This window comes from Moschus berezovskii, chromosome 20 (assembly GCF_049115385.1).
Source record: "Moschus berezovskii isolate FMDL1 chromosome 20, NW_MosBer_1.0, whole genome shotgun sequence".
Taxonomy (NCBI): domain Eukaryota; kingdom Metazoa; phylum Chordata; class Mammalia; order Artiodactyla; family Moschidae; genus Moschus; species Moschus berezovskii.
Genome location: NC_142479.1, coordinates 63,023,488 through 63,042,634, shown reverse-complemented (window position 1 = coordinate 63,042,634; position 19,147 = coordinate 63,023,488). Strand labels below are relative to the sequence as shown.

General features: G+C 52.9%; 1 protein-coding gene across 1 annotated transcript; it reads left to right on the top strand.

Moving 5' to 3' along the window:
* The first annotated feature begins 1,969 nt into the window (after nucleotides 1–1,969).
* On the top strand, nucleotides 1,970–17,302 carry CHMP6 (charged multivesicular body protein 6). Its single transcript, XM_055408384.2, has 8 exons — nucleotides 1,970–2,140; nucleotides 4,532–4,641; nucleotides 4,777–4,864; nucleotides 5,418–5,504; nucleotides 6,342–6,407; nucleotides 6,636–6,716; nucleotides 7,715–7,769; nucleotides 8,423–17,302. The coding sequence occupies exons 1-8, from the start codon at nucleotides 2,078–2,080 to the stop codon at nucleotides 8,476–8,478; spliced, it is 606 nt and encodes a 201-aa protein (XP_055264359.2). The 5' UTR covers nucleotides 1,970–2,077; the 3' UTR covers nucleotides 8,479–17,302.
* Nucleotides 17,303–19,147: the final 1,845 nt, after the last annotated feature.

Here is a 19,147-nt window from a genome sequence, read left to right as displayed (position 1 = left end):
AGGTGGGCATGGCCGCCAACACTGGGTGACCTGGACAGGGTAGGAGCACCTGAGACTCTGGGCTCCACTGTTTGCTTTCATCTGTACTTGGACTTAGTATGGCCCAGCTGAGATACCAGGAATCCCTTGGTATAATACAGAGGAAGGACTCCAAGGGCTGGGACAGATAAGGACTTGATGTGAATTCATCAGGTGCAACTCACTGAGCTCCTCGTGTCCTCAAGGCACACGCACTGGACAGAAGCCCCAAGAAATCCCTTGGTGAGGACCTTGGGTTCTTGAAAAGCCCTCCAAGGTCTGCAGGCCAGGGAAGACAGTAGAGCTGCTGCCGTCAAAACAGGGGCCCTGATTTCTCCTGAGAACCAGGAGGCGCAAGGCTCAGAGTTCACATGGACAGGTCACTGGAAAAGGCAGCAAACCCACGCAGTAGTCACGATGCACAGTGCCAGAGAGCCCTTGTCACTGACCAACTTCAAAAGCTGGACAGTCTCAGAAAGCCTCAATGGATCATTAAGAAACGAGCCAGATCTGGGAGATAGAGATCTGATGGGAAGGACCTCAGAGGAGAATCATGACCTCTCACCCAGTTCCAGGACTGAACAGAAGGGAGAATGGGTTCCTCATGAAGGGGTCTATGTAGTATGCCTGGCAAACCTCCCCCCAGTGCCTGAAGCATTGTGCCAGGTACTGCTGCTGCCTAAAAACCCCCGCCCTGCCCCTGCTCTGCACTTAGGCGGAGTCAGCAGGGAAGGCTCATCTCTGCTTTGTGGGACGCCAGCTGAGTGGCCCAGCTGATGGGGGATAAGAACTCCCCTGACAAGAAGGCACATCCATCCAGAGAGCAGGGGATGCTGACTCCTCCCCACACAGCCTTCTCCATGGGCTGCTGCTGGAATAGACACTCCAGATAGATGTGGATTTGCCTCCGCCCACTCTAGGAGGCTTCTGCCAGCTGCACTGTTGTGGATTTGGAGGCCCTTAGTGGTGTCCATCGGAGAAGGCAATGGCAAGCCACTCCAGTACTCTTGCCTAGAAAATCCCATGGACAGAGGAGCCTGGTAGGCTGCAGTCCATGGGGTCGCTACTAGTCGGACACGACTGAGAGACTTCACTTTCAATTTTCACTTTCACACATTGGAGAAGGAAATGGCAACCCACTCCAGTGTTCTTGCCTGGAGAATCCCAGGGATGGCGGAGCCTGGTGCGCTGACGACGTCTATGGGGTCGCACAGAGTCGGACACGACTGAAGCGACTTAGCAGCAGCAGCAGCAGTGGTGGTGTCCATGCAACTCTGCTTCTGATCAAGGAGTTCATTTCGCAGAAAGGGGTCAGCGCTGGGCATGTGCCATGGGACACCTCATCTTATGACCCCACCTGCTCAGGACTGGTAGAAAGGTGATGGGGCCCATGCAGACTGGGCTGCGGGCTCAGCCTGGGCGACCAAACTGGGCTGAGTACTGTAACCCCTCATGCCAGCCAAGACACACGAGTGGAAGCCAGGGCTGCAGGTGTGGGTGGCACCCCAACCTATATCCCCCATACCCCGTGGAGGCTTCTGCCGAGACCACGGAACCAGACGATGGACTCCCCTGGGGACTGACCACCGGCCCGGAGGACAGAGCCGGTGGGGCACGCTGCCTAGTTGGCAGTTCAGTGGACACCAGAGATCAGGGTTTTAACATCACTAAACGCAGCATTTTGTGCATCCGAGCCGGCCGGGCAGTGATTTGTGAACAGGATCTCTGACCTTCCGGGAGACGGTCCACGCGATCACCAAGCAGGGTTCCCACCGTAGTGGGAGATGGAACTTCTAGTCTTGAAGATTGCGCAGGTGGGGCCTTCAGGAAATGCACCTGAACCGCACAATCCAGGGTCCCTGAGCCCCGCCCACTGCAGGTCCAGCCCCTTCTCTGGGTGGGGCTACCGTCCGCAGACGGCCGCGTTCCGCGTTCTGCGGCGCCAGGCCCCGCGCGGCCGCCGTAGCGGGGTGGGTTGGGCCCGGACTACGGTGGCCGTGTGGCACGGGGCACGGGTCCGACCGGGCAGGGCGGAGGGACACGGGCCGGGCCGGCCGCCATGGGCAACCTGTTCGGCCGTAAGAAGCAGAGCCGGGTCACGGAGCAGGACAAGGCGATCCTGGTGAGGCTCCGGGCCCTGCAGGCGGGTGGGCGCGGGCCAGGTACCTCCGGACCGTACCGGGAAACCGAGGCTGGGCGGCGGCAGGCTGCGCTCCGCTTCTCTAAGGGGTCCAGCCCCTCTGGCCGCCCAGCCTCACGCCCGGGCTGCAGCCTCGGAGCCCGTCTGGGACGATGCGCAATGGGCTCCCTTTGGGGAGCATGTCTGGGCCCGGTTCCCAGCGAGTGTGAGCGAGTCCGGTCGCTGCGGGTGTAGGTGGTCCGGGTGTGGCTGAGCTGTGCTTCGGGAGGCGGGGCCCTCGTTGTACTGTCTCGTGGTTGTACCTTGTTCGTGGGCGAGTCCGCGCCTGCGGGTGGGGTTTCTAAACTCCAGCACCACGGGAGCCAGTACCAGACCACTTCCCAGCCCCAGCCCCGGCCCGGTGCGGGCTCGGGGGCCGCGTGGTCGTGGGGAGGGGATGATCTGGCAGCTGGGGATCTAAGCAAACGCTCTAATTGTGGGACGGTCGTGTTCTGTGGACTCAACACCTGCCTCAGTCCCAGTCCTTGTCAAACTTACAACCTGTGCGGCATTGGCCCCGAGCTTGTGGGCTGCCCTTGTCTCCTGGCCACTCCTGGCCCTCGAAAGTTTTAGATGATGGTGATGTTTCTATGTTTCTATCTGTGGATTCGAGCGTCTTTTTCTGGAGAGCACTGATATGAAAGTTTCTAGGGAAAAAATCGTGTGGTGTGTTAAGTGAAATGATATGTTGAAAATAACCCATTTTTGTAAGAAAACTGTGCCAGGAGGGAGAGAGCCTAGAATGTGAGTGGAATCTACCTTCGCTTTCTTTTGTAATTTTCTGCAGGAAAAGTATGTAATTTTTGGTGCTAAGAAAGAAGCTAACTCAAGTATCAGATTGTGTTTTTTGGGTGGGGGTCGGGTTTACTTTGGGGTCTGAAACCAGAAGTTATAAAAGTTTTTAACTGAAGTTCCCCATGAAAAAGAAACCTGTTTGTCAGGCCTGTTTGTCACTGGAGATCAGCTGTCATTGGGTTTTTATTGTGGTCAGGGTCCGGTCCCCAACGTGTGCTGGCCTCCATCCTGGGCTTCTGAGCCTCTGGCTGAGCAGGAAGCCCCCGAAGCTCTCCTTTTTGTTGCCAAGGATACATGTCGGAGGGGTCATGACAGGAACAACTCAGTTGGCACACCACAGAACAAACTATTGCCTGATGTTTTCTGAGGATGAAAAGCTGAGCTGAGGAACCTTGAGCTGCCCCGGGACCTTCTGCTGAGACTTCTTGTCTTACAAAGCAGGTGGCCTGGCCACATCTGCCTCCCTCTGGCTCTTGCCTGACACTTTGTCCGCCGCCTTCAGGGTAGGTGCTCAGTCCCTGTGGAAGAGAAGTAAGTCAGAGTTGAGCCCGGCTGGTAGGCTGGCTATGGGGTGATATCTCACTGTCAGCGGACATTTCTCCTGTCAGCGTGGACAGGACATGTGGCTGCCCTGAGCCGCTAACCAGAGTGCACTGGGGCAGACAGCCTCTAAAAAGGGAGCTATGGAGCGGCCGCTTTAGACCGTGTCCATGCTGGAGCTAGTTTCTCATCGTGTTGAGTCCAAAAGATGTGCACACCCTTGACTCACTAACTCACTCCTGGTAACCGACCCTGAAGATGTCATCTTCCATCGGAGAAGTGCTTGCAGGCGCTCACCGTAAGGGTCACCTGAAATGATGGAGTTTGGCAGAAATGTAGGAAGGAGAGGCTGAGGCATGTAAATGGCCCTGCTTCCTTTCTGGGACAGGACTTCAGGGTGCCAGTTGCTTCGTGAGGTCATGTGAGCCCATCACCTCAATGCAGCGTCTGTTGTCCACCCATGTATAGTGGCAAGGGACAACAGTGGGGGAGCTGACGGCAAATGGCTGAGAGCCCCAGAGAGGTGAAGCTGGAAGGGACGGCCCCTGTCTCCAGCTGCAGCTGGACTGGGCTGGTGGCACTCAGGTGACCCTCACCAATGATCTTGTGTCGTCTCTGCACCTTGGAGGTGGTGGCCACGCTCCCTGACCAGCGCTCACACTCCTAGCTGTCTGGGGTTGGGGGGGATCCTGGGGGCTTGTAGGATATCAAGCCTCGTCCTGGGCCTCCACCCGCTAGATGCCAGTGGCATCCCCAGTGGGCCAGCCAGGAATGTCTCCAGGGAGTACACCACGTGCCCTGGAGGGCAAACTGGTCCCCATGGAGAGCTCTGTTTCAGAGGATGCGCTTCCATGGGTGGCAGCTGGGGCAACCTGGCCTGTGGGGGGCCCTTCAGTGCCCCTGGCAGCCTCTGTGCCCGCTCTTCTGGGCACTGGGTAGCCCAGCGAGTGTCCAGTGCTGCGTGGGCCCGTGCCAACACAAGGCCTGCTCTCCCGACAGCAACTGAAGCAGCAGCGGGACAAGCTTAAGCAGTACCAGAAGAGGATCACCCAGCAGCTGGAGCGGGAGCGGGAGGTCGCCCGGCAGCTCCTGCGTGACGGCAGGAAGGAGTGAGTGGGGCGGGCTCAGTGTGCGGAGGAAGGAAGCTACCCCCACCGGCCTGGAGCAGGGTGTGGGGAGGCCGGGAGGCCGGTCGGCGCTGGGCCAGGACACCCAATGGCTGTGACTGCTGGTCCGCTTTGCAGGCGGGCCAAGCTGCTGCTCAGGAAGAAGCGATACCGGGAACAGCTCCTGGACAAGACGGAGAACCAGGTCGCCGGCCTGGAGACCATGGTAGGCCTGTGGGGCGGGGCGGGCCATGTAGGCCGGAGGCCCCTCAGAGAACCGAAACCCACCATTCTCCTTTCCTGGCCCCTCAGCCAGAGGCTATGGAGTGGGTCAGGCCTGGAGGCAAAGGGGAAGCTTTCCTGGGAGCCTGATATTCTTAAGGGGCTGGGGCAGGTTGGCTGCTGCAGGATTGTGGTTGGGGGGCTAGGCCACTTCTGGGTGGTGGGGATAGGGGGGACAGTTCTGCCCCAGTGACTGAAGAGGTGTTAAGATCTGCAGGAGGCTCCCAAGCAACGTGGGTTCAGGGCGCAGTGCTCTGGTTGTACTCGTTTACTAACAGTTTTGCTGTTATAAGCAGTCTGATTCGAGATTCTTCCCAGGCCCTCTCAGTCCCGACCAGCTGGTGGTCAGGGCACCAGGAAAGGACAGAGGGAAGAGGAGGGCAGAGACCATCAGTCCTGGTGACAGTCTTGGTGACAGTGTGGTCCTAACTCCCGTCGTGGGTCTGCGTGAGGCGGCAGAGAAGGCGGGCCCCTGACCACACAGGTCTCCTCCTCAGGTCCAGAGCATTGAGTTCACCCAGATCGAAATGAAAGTGATCGAGGGGCTGAAGATTGGAAACGAGTGTCTGAATAAGATGCACCAGGTAAGTCTTGGCGGGCCGGGGGCGGGGGGGCTAGTGGACCGCGGAGGGGACGTGTCCCTGAGGCCACAGCTGCACCCAGGCCGTTGGGCATGAGGGAGAGTCAGTCATTACCGGGAGAGGCTGACCGTCTAGTAAGACAGCAAGCTCAGGAGTACTGACCCGAGAATAGGCACCCTAGCTACAATTAGGATCCAGAGATTCTCAGCGTGACTGGAGGGATAGCCTCGTCAGAGTCGGGGAGGAGTGTGGTGAACTAGTCAGAGGACTTCCTGGAGGAGGTGAACACAGCCCCGTCTCAGGAAGCAGCCCAGAGGTGGATGGTGAAAGGAGAAGTGAGGTGCAGAGAGGCCACGCCCCAGCCTCACCCCATCTGGTTCCCGATGCGTGCATGGCAGGTGGGGCTGGGCAGAGAGCTGAGGTTACGTTGCCTTTCTGAATGTCCAGTGTGGGGACCAGTCAAGCAAAGGTGTTGCTTTGAACCCAAAACAAATCAAGTCATATGGCCAGAGAAAACTTTATATTTGTTACTACTGTTAGGGTTGATCTGGGTGCCAGAAGATCCACCGAGAAGGGCCAGCAGGGGTCTGAGAAGGTCAGTTGAGGCTTCTGAAAAGACTGGTCTAACAGCTCTGTGCCTGTGTGGACAGGCCCTGCCGGGGACATAAATAACCAAAGCTGTTATTTATGGACGTAAATAACCATACCCCACTTGGCGTGGCTTCCTTTAAACGAGAACAGAGCGGCAAGGCCGTGTGCGCTGCCAGGGCAGGTGGGCTGCACAAAGGGGGTTCTGTCGCATGCTTCACTGACGAGACTCAAACACTCGTAACCGATCAGGTGATGTCCCTGGAAGAGGTGGAGCGGATACTGGATGAGACACAGGAGGCCGTGGACTACCAGCGGGTAGGTGTTGCCGTGTCATGGGGCCCGCCATCTGGCAGCCAGTGAGTGGTGGCCAGTGTCCAGCCCTGCCCGTGAGGGCCAGGCCTTCCCACACCATGTGGGGGCTGTCTTCCTTCTTTCAAGTGAGAGCAGCCTTGAGCCGGGGCTGTCTCCTTCCTACATGAGGGGGCACCTCTCCTCCCGCCCCTAGCCCAGCCACGCTCTTCACCTCTGCTCCTCCTTTTGCAGCAAATAGATGAGCTGTTGGCAGGAAGCTTCACTCAGGAGGACGAAGATGCCATCCTGGAGGAGCTGGACGCCATCACTCAGGTAACAGGACCGCTGGGACTGACACAGCCTCCGGTGGAGGGACCCCCGGGAGGCCTCTGCTCACTGGCCTCAGTGAGCACCTGCCTTGAGTTTCTCTTGAGCCCACAGCCCTGGTTTTACAGCTGGTTTTCTTCCCTAAGACAACTGGCATTTGTTCTAAACCGAAGCCCCTTCTCCCTGTCCGCCTGGCTGACCGCAGGGTGGGACTGGCCTGGAAGGAGCATTTTGCAGGCTGTCCACCCGGGCGTGGCAGAGTGAGAGTGAACGGGCACACAGAGTGGAGGCTGGCTCCTGGCTCACTCGGCCCCTTTCTCCCCAGTGGGCAGTGGTGGGGCTTAGACCAAACGGGGGCTCTTTCCCTCTTGTGGTGGGTCTCTCGCTGTCACCACCACGTGTTGGCCTGGAGGCCTCTAACTGGCCAACTGTCTCTTCAGACCCTGAGTCTGTGCTCCCTCACAGAGGACATCTCCATCTCTGGGGGCCCCGGCCTCAGCGAGCCACATTCACGCCGTTCCCACCAGCCTGCCAGCCCGCTGGCCATTGGCCACGGGAAAGCAGGTCCTGAGTGCTGCCGCTCGCTGCCTGAGGGGGCCCACGTGCACCTGCCTGCTGATTCACTTCCTCCCGAGCCCCGATAGGCAGACCCGTGCTCTGCGGTTCCGTACCAGGAACTACAGGTGCACCTGCGTACCACCACGTCAAGCTGAGGCACTGCTCTGGCCCCTGGCCTGCGTGGGCACCTGTTTCAAAGCTCTCAGCCCAGACTCAGAACAGAACTCTGGGCGGGGAACCCCTCAGGGTCCGGGTCATTGGGAGCAGCCACCCTTCGTGGCCACTGTGATCTGAGTGACAGACATGCCAGAAGCCCAGGGTGTGTGCTGCAGGCGCCATGTGCCATTTAACTTCTGCTGAGAGCAGCTAAGTGGACGGGATGCTGTCCTTTCCGGAGAAGGATGAGGTGGGAGTGTCTCATGGCCTTTACCCTCTGTTTCTCACAGGAACAGATAGAGCTGCCAGAGGTTCCTTCAGAGCCCCTTCCTGAGAAGATACCAGGTACCTGCCTTGTTATGTCCTTTGGAGAACAGTGCCTTCTAGAGCAAAGCATGATATCCCGGCCGCTGGGCCCTGCCCTTCCTCCTTGGTGAGGGTCGGGTCCCACCTCCCGCTGGGTGCTTGCTGGCACCACCTCAGGCAGAGTGCAGCCTCACCCTGGGGTTGGGCCCAGACCTCTAAGGAGTTTGGGTAGCCTCGTGAGAGCCGAACCCCTTTCAGAGAGGCAAGTCCCAAAGCATCAGGAAAGGGCACATTTAGCTGTGTGGGCTCTTCCGGGTCCAGCCCAGGACCAGCCGTCCTTGATTCGTCACTGGGATGACCTTCCTGGGGCGTTGCTTAACACGCCTTCAGAAATCCTCCTTCAGCCCGGACTTGCCTTCGTGATTCCTCTTTGGCTCGCTGCTCCTTGGCCTCTCTGCGGGGTCCGTGGGAGGGTGCACACCCACCGCTGTGCCATCCCGAGTGCCCATGCCCAGTGCCTGCTCTCTGTCAGCCCCCCGGCTTCTGTGTATGCCTCGCCTTCCCCGGAGCTGTGCCCGTTCCTCCCAGAGCGCCAAGCCCTGACCTGGCTCCTTGCCGCCTCTCGTCCTTTTTGAGAAGTTCCTGCCTGTGGGGTGTTCTGTACACGACAGACATCTCTGTTTCCTCCACAGAGAAAGTCCCCGTCAAAGCCAGGCCCAGGCAGGCGGAACTGGTGGCAGCCTCGTAATGTGGCCCTCTCGTGTGGGACTCTCGGGGACTTCGGAGGACTGGGGCCCGCAGTTTGGGTGCGTGGCCAGCCCTGACCGGGCTCCCAGGAGGTGGGCGCCGGGCCGGATGCTGATGGAGCGGCACAGCACACACACGGCTCCCGATCGGGTTGACTGTGCGGAGCGTTGCCCTGGCGCTGCTGTCCTGCTCTCATCTCTGGATTCAATGGCAACACTCGGATCCTCCAGGCAAACGCAGCCTCTGAAGCTGCGCTCCCCGCAGGCCACGCCAGGCCCCACGCTCCTGGAGCTGGTCACGCCGCCGGCCTGGGTCGTGAGGCCCCGCGGGCCAGTGTCTCCCAGCGCCGGCCTCTGTTCACGGCACCTCAGGCCTCCCCGCCCCGCCCTTCCCCTTCTGCCTGCTGCTCTCATTAGCGCACGGGGGCTTTGGCTAAGGGATCAGTCTGGCTCCCTGATGTGCCCACTCTCCATGCAGATTTGGGGATAAAAACCTCTCTGCCTCCGTGTTGGCGTTTGGGAGTGGTGGGTCAGGAGGGGCACGTGCCTGCTGCATTGCTGACTCTGGGAGCTCTGCCCGCCGCCCCTCTCTGGGGCCTTACACTGAGGCCCAGTCCTGCCAGGACGGACATTCCAGGATGGCCAGCAGGTCCAGCCGAGGCTCCCCGAGCTGTCAGCAGCCAAGTGGAGACTGGGAAGGATAGAAATGGCTTCCCTAATTCATGATTCGTTTTGGAATTAAGACAATCTTTCTGAGATTTCACTCCCAACAAGAAAACAAAGTGGACCCTCCTAGCCCCCAGACAGGCCAGCCCCATATTAAAGCTGACGCCCATACAGCCTGCCACCTCGTGGACTGGGGTCTGTGGAAGGGCCTGGAAGGGTTAGTGTGGCTCCTGTCTCTGGTCCTGGCACATGGCCCCTTGACCCTCCCGGGACACTCGGGGGCACCTGGTTGATCAGTGCCACGCGGGGCCTGGGGACTCGCCGCTGTGATTCTAACCCTGCCCAGCTGTGGGTAGAAAGCAGGCTGGGACTCTGGGCTCTGGCAGTCGCCTCCGGGCAGCTGCCTGCAGCGAGGTGCGGGGTGGTACTCTGGCCCTTCCTCCCTTAGAGGGGATGCTGGTGGTCTCTCTTCTTTCAAGGGGAGAGACCCTTCATGTCACTCCCATGGCAGGTGGCCGGGAGGTTGTGCAGTTTAGTGTCTCCAGGGTGAGGGGGTCTGGGTTAGAGTCTTGTGTCTAGGGTGGGAGGCCAGATGCTCCAGGGAGCAAGCAGGCAACATCAAGGAGGGAGAGGTGGGTGTTCCACCTCAGGGACCTCTGTGCCCTCCACTCAGAGGGCACAGTAGGACGCAGACAAGTTGCCAAGCCTGGGGTTCTTCAAGAGGAGCTGGAGACCGCGGATTTGAGGGGATAGTCTTGCTTCATGCGAAAGCACGTTTGCCAGGTGCAGTGCATGCCTCAGCCAGGAGGGGGCTCTCTGCCAGCCAGTTTCAGGATTTTGCCAGAAAGTGGTTTGGCCAGTGCCAGTCTGTCTTTTGGGCCCTGCCCACTTGGTTTTGGAACTGCAGGGGTCTTGCGGGCAGTTCTGATTGAGGAAGGGAAGTAGACCCTGCCCCTCCTACCCCCTAGACACAAGACTCTAACCAGATCCCTTACCCTGGAGATACCAAACTGCACAACCTCCCGGCCACCTGCCATGGGAGTGACACGAAGGGTCTCTCCCCTTGAAAGAAGAGAGACCCCCAGTGACCTGTTCTCTGCAGCAGTGGGTCCCAGGCCAGGGGAGGGTGTGCAGGGAGGGGCGGCCCCTCCAGACTGCCCTCCCCCACCCCAACAGGGTGGACCTCTTCCCTTGCCCTCTGCCTCCCAGCACCCAGAGCTCAGGGTGGTCTGTGAGGGCCACCATTGGTGCGATTCCCCGCCTGATGGTTTCATCACTGGGGTCTGTGTGGTGGGCCTTTGGGCTCTGACCTCCCTCCCGGTGAGCATTTGGAGAACTTGCCTGTGGGTGTGTGCGGCTCGGCTCCCTGGGAACCACTGGGAAGGTCATGACCAGCCTCCTCCTGGCCTGCACAAGAGGCCCCCTCATCTGGAACAAGAAGAGAAGCCCCATCCTTTCACCACAAACATGTAAGATGCCACGTACCTATCACTCTGCCTTTTTATTTGTGAAAATTTATCCTGTGGACCCAGGAAGGCCCTACTCTGAAACCCAGCTGACGTTGAGCTGACTCCAGGGCTCCAGCCTTGGAGGTCGCCTGGCTCATAGACCCCCGCATGTATGTGTTGGGGCAGGGGGAGTCTCTCCTGCCAGGATGAGACACATCCTCCTGCCTAGCACTGAGCCTTGGTCTTAAAAACCATCAACTGCATGACCCTGACCCAGCCTCCTAATCTGGGGAGGCCTCAGACTCAAGATAATGACAGATCAGTCACAGGTGCAAAATCTGGGGGCAGAGCTGGTATCCTGCCCAAGATCAGTGGCGGCCTGGTGAGGGGGTTGGAGAAGGGGAAGCCAAAGTGAGCCACCCACAGAGGGCCTGAGAGCCACCATGCCTGGTGGGTGGGAGAGGTGTTAAGGGGGAGTCATGGGGCCCATTTGACCACAAAGGGGACTTCCTAGGAAGCTGTCAAGCCTGGCATCCAGAAAGGACAGACCAGGACAGTAGGGAAAAGGACCCAGGCAGCGGGACCATTTGGCTGGAGGCACGTTTGTGATCAGGCAACGTGAAAAGTAGAAAAATAAGGGATGGGGAATTGGGGGGCAGAGGCACCTAGGGCTGGGTGGGGGTACTCCTGGGACAGGGTAGCCCTGCCACCTACCCACTGCTGCCCCATGGGATCTCCTGGTGCCCCCTGCCTGCCCATGGAGAGAACTTGGAGATGTCAGAATTGTCAAGACAACGCAGGGCCTTTGCCTTCCCAGGAGAGGCACGGAAGCAGGTCACTCAGCAGGAGACCCCACCACGCCTTCCATCTCTGCTGGTGCTCAGCCACTGTGGTGGGGGCAGCACGTCAGCAGGTAGAGCTGGGCCTGGGCCCGGGTGGAGCTGGCTTTGTGGCCCCAGGCAAAGCCTCGACACCTAGCCTTGGCCTCTGTGGACACTTGCACCCCTTAGCCGGGACAGCTGCCACCTTGGCACGTGCCTCACCCTTTCCATGATCCCCAGCGTCCTTGAGGCCATGTGTTTGGGGTGCTCAGAAAGTGGGAACACTCCGAATCTTTCTTCCTTAGTCATTTTCCCCACCCCTGAACTCCAACTTTACCAAGTGACCCCACACACAGCCCCGCCCCATCACTGGTGCCCAGGCCTCACCAAGGACCAGGTCTCAGGCTGGGGGCTGGGGGGACCTCTGGGGCTGCTCTCGCCACTCGTCACCTTGTCCCTGAGGCGTCCCTAACTGGTCTCAGAAGGAAGATGTGTTCTTTCACACCTGTACCTGAGGGAGGCACACGCTCATCTAGGGGAGACGTTTAATGGGTGTGAGGACTCTGTCCTCTGATCTGACTTGTGGGATAAGCGCTCCTTAAGAAGCCAGAGTTCTGAAATGAGCTCAAAAGAGTAAGAGCACAGGGAACAAGGGCCGTGGAAGCTGTGCTGTGGATGGGAGGTGCTCGGCACTGTGACCCGTGAAGAGTGAGCTGCACTTTGTGGGTTTTTTCTGGTAAAAACTTCACTGAGTGTGCAGTTCAGTCATTTGTATTATGCTCCCAGAGTTGTGCAGCCATCACCACAGTTTTAGAACAGTCCCATCGTCTCTAAGGAAACCCTGTACCCTCCAGTGCCCTTTTCCCCGCTCTCGTCCCCCCAGCCCCTGGCAGCCACTGGTCAGCTTTCTGTACCTCTGGATTTGCCCATCCTGGACACTGCGCATAAATGGAGTCCCATGATGAACGGCCTTTAGTGTCGGCTTCTTAGTGTGATGTCTTTGAGTTTCCTCCATGTTGTAGGGTGCATCAGTACTTCGTTTCTTCTTATGGTTGAATAGTGTTCCATTGTGTGTAGATGGACCGCATCTTATCTGTACAGCACCTGATGAGCGTTTGCATTGCTTCATTTATTCACTTTTATGAATGATGCTCCTGTGAACATTCCTGTACACACTTTTGTGCAGACATGTTTTCGTTTCTCTTGGGTATAAACCTAGAGTGAGTTCACTCTGGGTCACGTGATGACCCTTAAGTTTGGCCATTGGAGGAAGCAGTGCATGTTTTCCTCAGTGGCTGTACCGTCTTTACCCCCAGCCGCAGATGTGAGGGTCCGCTCTGCCCGCATCCTGCCCAGCCCTCGCTCGTTCTGGTTTTTTCATCATAGCCATCCTCCAGTGTTGTCTCAGCGCATTTTGATTTGTGTTTCCATAATGACTGATGATGTTGAGTATCTTTTCTTGTGCTTAGTGGCCATTCGTGCCTCTTCTTGGAAGAAATGTCTGTTTAGATCTTTTTACCCATATTTTAATTGGATTTGTTTTTTTATAATGGAGTTACCAGAGTTCTTTATATATTCTTTTTTTTTCCTGCACCCCACTGCTCATGGGACCTTGGTTCCCAACCAGTGATCGAGCCTGGATCCATGGCCTCTTAACCACTGGGCCTCCAGGCATGTCCCTCTTTTATATATTCTTAATCCTACACTCTGATCAGATATAAGATTTGCAAAAATTTTCTCCTGTTCTATGGGTTTTCTTTTTACATGTTTAATAGTATCCTTTCAAACATAAATGTTTTTTAATCCTGATAAAATCCAGTTTATTTTTTCTTTTGTTGCTTGGGCTTTTGGGGTCATATCTGAGATACCATTGCCTAATCCAGGGTCGTGAAGATTTATTTCTATGTTTTAAGAGTTTAATGGTTTAGCTCTTACACTTAGATCTTTGATCGATTTTGAGTTAATTTTTTTATATGGTGTTTGGTTGAAAGTCCAACTTCATTCTTTTACACGTGGATTTTTTTTTAGAAGTGGTTTTTTAAGAAGACGATCACATTTATCTTCCTTTAATGTGGAAGTTGACTGATCCTTTTCCAAGTATTTCAGTACCATTTGAAAAGACAGTTATTTCCCCCATTGAATCCTTGACACCTTTGTCAAATATCAGTTGACCAAATGTGAGAGTTTTTTCCCAGCCTCTCAATTCTATCCTATTTGTCTATGTCTATCATTATATCCTTATTGTAGCTTTGTAGTAAGTTTCAAAATTGGTAAGTGTGAATCCTCTTTGTTCTTTTTCAGAATTGGGTTTACTATTCTGGGTCCCTTGAATTTCCATATGAATTTTAGAGTCAACTTGTTAATTTCTGAAAAGAAGTCAAGTGAGATTTTGATGGGAATTTTTTAGGGTCTGTAGATCAGTTTGGGGAGTGCTGCCATCTTAGAAATATTAAGTCTTATGATCATGAACACAGGTGTATTTTCATTTATTCCTTAATTCCTTTCAAAAACGTTCTGTAGTTTTCAATGTATAAGTTTTACACTTGTTAAATTTATTATTATTTTATTCTTTTTGATGCTATTGTAAATAGAGTTTTTTTTCTTAATTTCAATTTCAGGTTATTTGGGTTAACGAGTGTATAAAAATTCAATAGTTTTTTTTTTTTGGTATGCTGAACCTGTATGTTAGTTCTAGTAGGTTTTTGGTGGAACCCTTAGGATTTTTAATATACAAGACCATGTCATGACAAATAGAGATACTTTGACTTCTTCCCAACCTGGATGCCTCTTAGTTCACTTTCTTGCCTTAATTTTCCTGACTGAGACCTCCAGAACACTGTTGAAGAGAAATGGATGTCTTCATTTTATGTTTCTATTCCATTCCCATCCCTCAAAAAAAACAGGAAGAACAAAATCCTTACAAAATTTTGGAACAAAATCCAGCCTGTTTCTTTTTCCTTTCCTGATAGTTCCCTCCTGCCTTTCTCTTTTCATCATCTTTTTTTTCTTTTTTGAGCCAGGCGGGGTTGTGGGGCCGACAGGCCAGGCAACACCTGACCCACTTGGCCTCCACTGTACTCGTCAGTCTTCGTGATGTTTCTGTGGATTCCGTCATGAAATGTGAGCTTGATGATGGCATCACAGTGAGTGGATTTGCCGCCAGGCGGGCACTGATTGCTGCCTCCACAGCAGCAGAGGGAAAAGATCTCCTGTGCTGTGACTGCTGGGGGGCGCAGCAAGAGAGTGAGCAACACTCACAACGATGGCTCCGGCGGTAACCAGAGCCCCCCGACAGTGTGTTAACAGAGGGCACGTGAAGTCCCATAAAGGCCAGTGTGTGGGTTTATAGGTTAAATCCTTGCGGGGCGGTGAGGCACTTGAAGGAGATCTGGGGACTTTGCCTGCAAACTCTGCAGGGGTAAATCCTTGATGGACCCTTAGGTTTCACCAGTAGGGTATCTTAGCGGGCTGCCACCATCCCCTCTCGAGCTTGTGTTTACCCTGCCGCCCAAGTCAGCAAGAAAAGGCTAGATTCTGAATGTTCTGCTTAAGCAAACAAAAGTGCCCCAGAGAAGGGCAGAGACTGGTCTGACGCGTTTGCTGTGGTGTCCCAGCCTCCTGAGTGCTGACCTGTTTGTGTAACAGGCCTCACCATCGCTGGGCTGAGTCGTGGTGATTGGCATTTCCCAAGTGCTCACTGATTGCACAGGCAGATTGCGGCTATCCGCAGGATTCCTCATGAGGAATGTGTCCTTCCTGGTGACATCTGCAGGCTGGGGGAGAGTCTCTGTGCATCTTTCTTTATGTACCGTCCTCCTCATGTATTTAAAGTGTTAGTCGCTCAGTCGTGTCTGACTCTTTGCAACTCTATGGACTGTAGCCTGCAAGGCTCCTCTGTCCATGGAATTCTCCAAGCAAGAATACTGAACTGAGTTGCCATTCCCTTCTACAGGGGATCTTCCCTACCCAGGGATCAAAGCCAGGTCTCCCACAGATTCTTTACCACCTGAGCCACCAAGCCATGTTTAAAAACAATATGTTTCTAAGTACAGTGTCACCTTAGTACTGTAGTTTACCCTTACTTCACTTCTTAGGAAACATTTTTTTAAATAAATAATATAAAAATATACTCATCTTATTTTCTCTATAGTTCCAAATCAGTAGCATTTAACACACGTCTAGCTGTAGATTGTGTAGAGAACACATTGGTCTGTACAAGGGCAAGTGGCCGCTTCCTTATTCCAAGGGTGATGTCCTGGAGGAAAGTTCTGTTGTCCATGGACTGTTCATCTGACCCTCTGAGGTGCATCACACACGCCCGTCCCACCAACTGAACAGACGCACGGGGACATGGTAACCTGTGGCTCATCCTGCACTCCTGCTTTGCCTGCGCTCAGTGTACTGGCGTGAAGGGCAGTGAGGGATGCAAACACGCTTTTTCTGATTGAAGTGTGGTTGATTTACAATATCGTGTTGGTTTGGTTTCAGGTGTGCAGCAAAGTCACTTCCATATATGTGTATATGTGTGTTCTCCTTCAGAGTCCCGCATTACAGATTATGACAAGATACTGAGTGGGGTCCCCTGTGCTGTACAGTGGGACCGTGTTCTTATCGATTTTATACATGTTATTGTTCAGTTGCTCAGTTGTGTCTGACTCTTTTGTGACCCCATGGACTGTAGCCCACCAGGCTCTTCTGTCCATGGGATTTCCCAGGCAAGAGCACTGGAGTGGGTTGTCATTTCCTTCTCCTGTTTTGTATATAGTAGTATGTATATGTTAATCTCAAGCTCCTAATTTATCTCACCCTGCCACTTTCGTCCTCAGTAACCATAAGTTTGTTTTCTACCAACAAGTCTGTTTCTCTTTGGTAAATAAGTTCATTTGTATTATTTTTTAGATTCCAGATATAAGTGATATCATTTGACTGACTTTGACTTACTTCACTGAGTATGATAGTCTCTAGGTCCATCCATTGCTACAGATGGCGGTATTTCACTTTTTTATAGCTGGATAATACTCCATTGTGTGTGTGTGTGTGTGTGTGTACTTATATGTATATTTTATATATATATAATATATATTTATATAAAATCCCTAGGTTCATCCATGTTGCTGCAAATGGCAGTGTTTTATTCTTTTTTATAGCTGAGTAATATTCCATTATATATATATACACACACCACATTTTCTTTATCCATTTATCTGTCAATGAACACTTAGGCTGCTTCCATGTCTTGGTTTTTGTAAATAGTGCTGCTATGCACTGTTCCAATTCGGGAACATGATATATGTTTCCATCTGTTGGTGTTATCTTCAATTTCTTTCATCAGCATCTTAGAGTTTTCACAGTACAGGTCTCTTGGCCTCCTTGGGTAGGTTTATTCCTCGGTATTTTCTTCTTTTTGATGCGATGGCAAATGAGATTGTTTCCTTAATTTCCCTTTCTGATGTTTTGGTCGTATATATAAGTGCACAGATTTCTGTATATTCACTCTGTGTCCTGCAACTATGTAATTCCTTGATGAACCCTAGTAGCTTCCTGGTGGCGTCTTTAGAGTTTTCTGCGTACAGTATCATGTCATCTGTAAAGAGCGACAGTTTTACGTCCTCCTTTCCAATTTTGATTCCTTTTCTTTTTCTTCTCTGCTTGTTGTGACTAGGACTTCCAATCCTGTGTTGAATAAACGTAGTGAGAGTGGGTGTCCTTGTCTTGTTCCCGATCTTGGAGGAAATGCTTTCAGCTTTGCACTGTTGATATGACGTTAGTTGTGGGTCTGTCGTACTTGGCCTTGGTTATGTTGAGGTGTGTTCCCTCTATGCCCACGAACACACTGTAAAACTGGCTCTGTGGCACACAACCAGCAGGGGAGCTTGGACGCAGCGAGTCTCTGAATAATGGGTAACGCTGAATCCTTAAGCAAAGTAGAAATGTTTACAAATCAGTTGTTTTGGATTAACTGCATCATCTCCAGATTATTTTTCTACTGTTTTAAAGTAACATATGGAGGGGCCAGCTCTGTTACGGTAGCGTAAGCCCACTTCAGCCCTTCTCTGTCCCTATCACAGCTGAAAACTCAAGTTTAAAAAAAAAAAAAGGCAGCTCCCTAAGGCCTCTGCCAAGTGAACCAAAGCAGGTGGATGATGAAGGCAAGTTCAGACTTGCTGCTATGACCCGTGCAGGGAGGGCGTTCCCATTTTACTTTCCCTTTTCTTTTTGCCTTGGGTGGCCTCAGTTGCAGGACCACACAGCAACACCAGACCAAAACTCTGGTAGAACTCTGTCTTTCTGGCAAGAGGAACTCTTGACAGAGGAGCCGAGTACTAGAAAGTGCAGGGATCCTGGAGAGGAGAGAGTTGGAGAAAGAGACCTGGGCTCTGGATAAAGCAGTGCAGGTTGTGGGCTCACCTCCAGGTGACACGTGCACGGGAAAGACCCAGAGCAGCACAGAAAGCTTTTGATAACTGAACATAGAGTGGAACCACTGGCCGCTGAAGGCGAGTGGGGCTTGTGGTCTGAACGCACCAGGCTGGGGCAAAATTCTCCAGAGGATTGTAACAGACCCAGAGTCTACACAACATAACAGTCAAAATATCCAGTTTACACCCCCAAATTATGCAAGGAGAGAGACAACAGAGGTCAGTTCCGAGGTGATCCAGGTGGTGGAATTATCAGACGGAAATCTCGAAGCGGTTATTGTGACTGATCATATAAGGTAGGGTGAGACATACTTCTGAAGATGGGAAGATAGAACGTCTCAGCTGAAAAGCAGAAGCTATGTCTGAACAAACTGACAACTTTAGAACTGAAAAAAATGCCAGATATCTGAGAAAGTACGAACAGGCTCAACAGCAGAAAGCAGATGACTAAGGAACAACTCCATGAACTTGAAGACAGAGCAACAGAAATCATCCAACTTAGAGAGCAGAGAAAGAGAAGATTAGGGTGGGCGTGTGTGTGGGCGGGAACCTCGGGAACTCTGGGGACAATATCAAAAGGACTAACATATAACATGTGTTTCCAAAGTCCCAGAAGGAGCCGAGAGAGTGCCGCAGAAAAAAACATTTGAAGAAATAATGGAGGAAAATTTCCCACATTGGTGAAGGACATCAGTTTACAAATTCAAAAGGCTTGGTAATCCCCAAACAGGATAAATTCAAAGAAAAACAGGCCAAGTCACATTATAATTAAACTGCTAAAAATCAAACGGAAAGAAAAAATCTCGAAAGCTGACAGAAAAAATGAAACATTACATGCAGAGTAACAACAAGGTGAAGTTCTACAGATTTCTAATCAGAAAATGATGAAACAGTGTCTTTTAAGTATCAAATAGCAGAAATCTCAACAGGAGCTCAACATCTTGACAAAAATATGCTTCAGGAATGAAGGGGAAATAAAGACATTCTTAGATGAAGGCTGACTAACTAAGAGAATTTACTATGCAGGTTATAATACTGAACTATTCAGGCCGCAGGGAAATGACACCAGATGGAAAATGAAGAGAGAACAACAGAACTGGTAAACATGTGGGTAAATAAACAAGGTAATTTTCCCCTTTCAGGTTTAAAAAATATGTATGACTCTTGAAAGCAAAAATTATAACATTGCTGGTGGGATTTTCAACATGTGTAAATGTAATTGGTGCAGCAACTGTAACACAAAGGGGGAAGGTAGAGGAACTTACCGGGGGGTCAGGCCTCCACAGTTTAGTCGAAATGGTACAACACTAAATAAAC